This window comes from Coturnix japonica, chromosome 6 (assembly GCF_054131305.1).
Source record: "Coturnix japonica strain WE chromosome 6, WE-NBRP24, whole genome shotgun sequence".
NCBI lineage: Eukaryota > Metazoa > Chordata > Aves > Galliformes > Phasianidae > Coturnix > Coturnix japonica.
The window spans coordinates 1519071-1525070 of record NC_140668.1 but is presented as its reverse complement, the minus strand read 5'-3'; the positions used below and the strand labels follow the sequence as shown (position 1 = coordinate 1525070).

General features: G+C 50.5%; 2 protein-coding genes across 4 annotated transcripts; one reads left to right on the top strand and one right to left on the bottom strand.

Annotated features, from left to right (window-relative positions):
• Positions 1-250: 250 nt before the first annotated feature.
• LOC146760202 (uncharacterized) lies at positions 251-1607 on the bottom strand. 3 transcript variants are annotated; one of them, XM_085550713.1, is made up of 2 exons: positions 1549-1607; positions 251-1193 (listed from the first exon to the last, which is right to left on the bottom strand). In XM_085550713.1, the coding sequence occupies exons 1-2, from the start codon at positions 1552-1554 to the stop codon at positions 639-641; spliced, it is 561 nt and encodes a 186-aa protein (XP_085406839.1). In that variant the 5' UTR covers positions 1555-1607; the 3' UTR covers positions 251-638. The 3 variants fall into 3 exon arrangements, with proteins under 3 accessions (XP_085406839.1, XP_085406840.1, XP_085406841.1); XM_085550714.1 differs by lacking the exon at positions 1549-1607 and adding an exon at positions 1474-1522; XM_085550715.1 differs by lacking the exon at positions 1549-1607 and adding an exon at positions 1496-1522.
• A 94-nt stretch (positions 1608-1701) lies between these two features.
• Positions 1702-4595, top strand: LOC146760201 (uncharacterized). Its single transcript, XM_085551480.1, has 3 exons — positions 1702-2417; positions 2862-3162; positions 4331-4595. The coding sequence occupies exons 1-3, from the start codon at positions 2251-2253 to the stop codon at positions 4343-4345; spliced, it is 483 nt and encodes a 160-aa protein (XP_085407606.1). The 5' UTR covers positions 1702-2250; the 3' UTR covers positions 4346-4595.
• Positions 4596-6000: the final 1405 nt, after the last annotated feature.

Genomic DNA, 6000 nt, shown 5'->3' with positions numbered 1-6000 from the left:
CCCACAGGCCACGAGACACAGGAACACTGCTGAGACACTGAGTGATCAGTAGCGGTGCTGCTGATGGCAGCATCAACTCAAGGGGACACTGCGCCAGAAAGGCAGCGACAATAAGAACGCCATCAGTGACAACCTGCCACGGGTTACTTAGATTTACCTATGCCCGTGACAGGGGAAGCCACCCCGCGGGCCCCCCCCCGGGGCCCGGAAAGGAGGGGGAAAAGGGGAGTGGGATAAAACAGCGACAATCTAAGGAGGAAAAACTTATTTTACTAAATATGATATCGAAATACAAGATAACACAATATAATATAATTAAGGCTAACAAATCGAACGAAACAGAGAGAGAGAATCTCCGAAAACCGAGAGGCCTATTGTGAACTCTAGGCGACACGGCTGGAACGCTTCCCACTCTCCGAGAAGTTCGAGAGAAGAAGGAGGGCACTCCAGCCTGGGAACGAGATTATATAGAGTCCTGGTCCCGTGACTTATTGTTACTCCTGTTGTTCTCTGGGATATGTAGTCTTCTTCTGTGGACTGCACATTCAATAGAAGTATCCATACTTGACATGATGTTATGATGTGGAATACTGATAGCAAAATTACAAAATTACAAAACCATGACACAACCACAACCCTCAAGTCCACCGGACACAGCGCTGGAGGTTACCGGCAGTAACACAGCGACAACGAAGCCAGGAGCTCCCCACGGCTGCCAGCACTGCCCCACCGGGGTCCTCACTCTCACAGCACCCCACAGATGTCAGGCGGCAGGTGGTGACGGTGGCTACGGTGGCAGCCACAGCACGCAGATCACGGCGCACCAGGCACAGGCAGTGTGCGGTAGCAGCTGCCCCAGCTTGAGCTTGGCCCAGGGGTCCCCCGAGGCCTTCCAGCAGCCGCGCAGCCCCACTGAAACCGCGTCCCAGCGCCTCAGCCATCGCACCCCGCAGCCGCCCCTCTCCCGCCCCCAGCCGCTGCTGCAGCAGTGAGGTGCCCCCCCGGGACACCCCCGGCAGTGGCACTCGGGACACGCCGTCCTCTTCCTCCTCCTCCTCAGTCTCCGACGCCTCCCCAGGAACCTTCAGCCCCACCGCACGGGTCCCGGCTGCGGTCCCCCCCGGCTCCGGCTCCGAGTCGCTCTCCGAGGCCTCGCCCAGCACCACCGTGGGGGACAGAGGGGCAGCCATGGTCTGCAAGAGCAGAACGAAAGGGAGGAGGGGGAATCGCGGGGAGAACAGCCCCGTCGGGCACGGAGACCCCCGGCCCCTTCTCCCGAGTCTCAGGGGAATACCCCGCATAACAGCCCCGCATAACAGCCCCGCGCTCCCCCGGCCTCACGAGACCCCCCGCTTCCCCGCCCCCCTCCCAGCCCCACGCGGACCCCAAACACGTCCAGGCACCCGCAGCTCCATCGGAACGCCTCGCAGTCCCTTCCCAGCCCTACGGGACCCCCCACGCCCCGTAACGCACCGCCAGCCCCGCAACCACTCACTCCCCTCAGCCCCGCACCGCCGCGGCCGCGGCCCCGGGTCACGTGACGCTCACCCCCATCCACCGCGCGGCGCGGCGCGTCGCGTCGAGCTACATCCCGCCTCCACGCGCCCGGATGAAGGGCGCGCCAATAATAGGCAGCAGTGAAAACCAATCAGATGGCCGAACGGGGAAGGGCTGGCCAATAGGAGGAGCGGAGGGGAGGGGAGGGGCGTGCAGGAGGCCGTGCAGGGCCGGAGCCTGTGCCTGCCGTGCGTTCGTGTGGTCCGGCGGTGCCGCCCGGTGTCCGCTGCTGCTCGGGGCGGCGTGTGCCAGGGCCCTCGTCGGGAAACACTGCGTCCTTCTATGGAAGCCGCCGAGCGCCTCGGCCTGCACTCTGTACATAAGGACGCGGCGATGACCGACTTGGTGTGCGCAGGGCGACGAGTCCGCTGCTGGGACACTGTCAGGGCGCGTAAGAAGTCGCGGTCCCTCCGTGTGTGAGCTCCCTCCGAGGACGAGAAGGCCGCCATCAGGTCTCCCCAGAGCCTTCTCCGGGCCGCACGAGCACAGCCATCTCAGCCCTTCCTGTCGGGAGAGGCTGTTCCTGGGCAATGGGGCGCAAAGCCAGGAGTCGGATGCAACGGGGGCATCCCCTGATGTTCCGATCCATTGCCCCGTGCTACCCAGAAGCGAGCAGGGACGAGGGAAGAGGAGAGCCTCCACTTCTTGTCTGAGGAGAAGAGGTGCACCGAGAGGCCTGAGAGAAGGGGGAGAATGTGGGGTGCGGGAGTTGCACCGCCACAGTTGACGCAGGCACTCCAGGCTTTAGGTGACGACTGCCCGAGAAATCCAAACACCAAACCTTCCTTCCAAATGAGCCCCACGCTGAGTTTTACCAAGCAGAGCGAGGAAGGAAGAAGCATGACATTTGGGCCTTGCAGGTGGGCATCTTTCTGTGCCAGAATTTCTTTGTCCTCTTAATTAGTGAAGGGAGTGACGTGCGGAATCAAACTCTATAACCCACGTAAGCTTATAAAGCAGCTATGCTCGTCATGGCGCCAGATGCGAGGGGGATATCTCCTCCTCCAAGAGGACTCGCACTCCAAGAAAAGCTCTAGGTACATATTTACAGACAGAACATTTACATATTCATTACGTTTCACAGAAATGGGCTGGAATTCTGAGAAATTATTAACATATTGTCCGACTCTCTTGAACATGCGTCCTAAAAATGGGGTGGGGGTCTCCGGTGGTCATTGGATGAAGGCTAGTAGTCTACCCCGCTGTGAACTTCCAACCTTTTAGTGGGGGGTAGTCCAAACCAGCTCGTACTGGTGTTTTGTTGAGCCGAGGCATCTGTTTCACTCTCCCATCTTCTACAACAGGAGTCCATTCTTCTTTCTTATTGTTGATGGGCGGCAAGTTTCCGTGGACTCTGCATTCTGTTCTTCAGCTTACGTGCCCGCAAGCGTCTTGTCCTTCAGCGTGGACCCACTCCAGCTCTGTGAAAAGGCTGTTCTCACAATTTGGAAAGGCTGTTCTCATGGTTTGGGAGACAGCCAGGGCTGGGGAATGGATGCATGGCACCCTAACTCTGACCAGCAAGGGAACGAGAATGGAAATGCAGACACTGCCAACTTCTACCAGTTTAAATCTGCTTCCAAACTGTTGTGGTTTGGTAATTTGGTTGGTGTTGCTATTCCACATCAGAACATCATGTGGGATAACGGGAGTAAAGGACACAAGTTTTTTATTTCTTTCTTTTTCTGTGGACAGCCTTAAATGGGCATGGGGGGAGGGAAGCGGCAGCGGAGGGGAGGCCACCCTGCCCCATACATGCCCCCCCACCCCATAACTCCCCCCACCCCACATATGGCCACCCCTCCACCCCATAGAAGCTCCCCCTGCCCCACAGAAGGCCCCCTGCCCCATATAAGCCCACCTCCACCCCACATATGGCTGCCACCCCGCCCCACAGAATAGCTCATGAAGCTTCTTTAGAGCAATACAGTTTATTCAGTCGAAATGAACATGTGAACTTAATTACTCCACCATACAGTAAGCCTAGGATGAGGAATTAAATAGATCCCTTTATGGGTCATATGAGTGGAGTTTTGGCAAGTTGTGCAATTTTTTATGATCTTTAGTGGGTTTTGTTGTTTCTTTTTTCCTTCCTAAATTAAAAACAAGAGCATCTTTCCTTCTGATACAGATTATGCCTCAATCTGTAAGTGTAAATCAGAGGCAGACTTCAGGCACAGGAAGGCAGTAAACATACACAGTTATAAATTCAAGTACATTTGGACTTGATAAAAACACAGTAATCCACTGTTAACTGAGAAAGCCGCTTGGCATTCTGATCTGCTCATCATCATGGGAATCTTGCTACCCTTGTGGAGATGTCTTACTTTTGAACTCAGTCCTGTCCTGTTTCTGTCTAGTTCTTCATAAATACTGATGCATCAGGAAGGAGAAATACTAGGGATTACTAGGAAGAACAATAGAACAGCAGGCATCATTGTGTCATTGCGTAAATACCTGGTATTCCTTGAATTTCAGAGGGCTGCAGTAGGAAAATGCACAATGAGCAGAAGTTAGAATAACGAGAGGTATGAAATGTTATATGTCAAGGAAAACCTGAATAGACAAAGGTTTATCAGTGTGGAAAAGGCACAGCTGTAGAGTCAGCTGATTGCTGAAATGGTACAATGAGGTGGGAGATTACCACGAGAATTTGGCATTTAAGTGATAGAGCTCTACAGTTAAATTTAAGCAATAAAAACAAAACTAAGTCTTCACTTTCTAGGTTTGCATCAGAGGATTTTAACAATTGGTAACTTGTTTTTTGTTACAGTGCTGTCATTGGTGAGATCGATGAAGAGACAGATTCAGCTCTTGACTTAGGGAATATTCGAGCAGAACCCTTAGGTTCAGTTGTGCATTGAAAAGAAGAGAATGCACAAGGACTTTGTAAATCTTTGGTTGTACAGACCTATTTAACAATGTTCAACAGTTTTTACAAATTGTGCATAACTTGTCTAGTCACCAGTTGTTTTTTTTTTTTTATTATGAATATGTTGTAGTTTCGCTTGTAAATTAAAGTTTCTACATTTTACTAAGTATGTTTTTGTTGGATTTATTTTGGACATTTCATGCTGTGTAATTTCACTATGAATAATGGGAAACTCGAGCAGTATCAGGACAGGGGGCTCTGGTATAGAGTTCAAAGAAGGTAATGCATCTCTATTCACAGGCTGACATAGATGTAGGTGCTAGAGCATTCTTGGAGAAGCTGAGAAATGTGATTTCAGACTCTTTCAGAAAAGACTGCTGACAAAAACTGGCAGCACAAAGCCCTATTAGGTTGATAGGCTGTGCATTGTTGAACTGACTCTTCTTCAACAAGGTAGGCAAAGGATGGTCTGCTTACGGGTCTGGTTAGAATTTCAGACTGCAATTCAGTGCTGCCAGGAGGGAGACTACTCAGAAGCCAAGTTCTGTGTGACAGCTTAAACTGTCAGCTGTGAAGTTTGGTTACCTAAACATGTAGACAGCAGCAATGTTAAGATTATTTTTTACTTTTGGATTGCATTCAAATTTTCTGTTTCAACAGCAGATTTTATTTCAGTTTTGATGCCATTGGTTTTGGTCTGGATTTGACCAAAGACTGTGCTGGTTACACTGGTGAAGAAATCGGAGAGAGAAGAACTGGTAACAAAGGGGTTCTTTAAATCAAACAGAAGGCCCACTACCCTTCTAAAAACTACAAAGGTGAAATCATAGCCTAATAAAGTTACACTCTACAGTGGATTGTTAGGTCTTAATTAGAGCTTAATTTTGAGAGAAGTTTCGTTCTCAGATGTTGGAAGAAGTCTGGGAGAGGAAAAAGGGAACCACAAGCCGCTATTGTTTTGGACAGGGCTGTGCCAGTTGCTGTGTGCCATTTGGCTGGCTGCTAAGATTCCTGTGGTTTCCCACTCTGTACGGATGTAGAAAAGAAAGTGTTTCCTAGGAGATAAGTGGTAATTTCTGCAAAAGATGTCCTTTCTCTCACTGAAGGAAAGAAAAAAGTACTCAACAAAGAAGAACAATTCTCAGGCTTGAAGGTACTCTCAGTACGGACTGCTGGTCTTAAGACTGTCAGATGGTTCCTCAGTACATGGAGAGTCCTACTGAAATACATATAAGGTGTCAGTTCACAGTGTTCTTGAAAAGCGGCTTTTCCTGCCAAGAGCCAAAATCAAGAGTATGATAAATAACAAGAAACTGAGTAAAATTCAATGCGTCCTTGCAAATTAGCAAACTGATTTTACAAAAATGAGCAGGGCAGAGAAAGATGATGCTGAGGACAAAAGGAAGTAACACTGAATTGGAGGTAATCGTCATAATCCACTACGTTTCCTGTGTTGCCTGACGTTGGTCGCTTCCTCCTTTTGTTTATTTAAAAGACATCTTGGAGTTAAGGGACAAATCTTGGCTAACACTGGAAAAGGATGTCTCCAGTGAAAGGACTGAGCTGGCTTA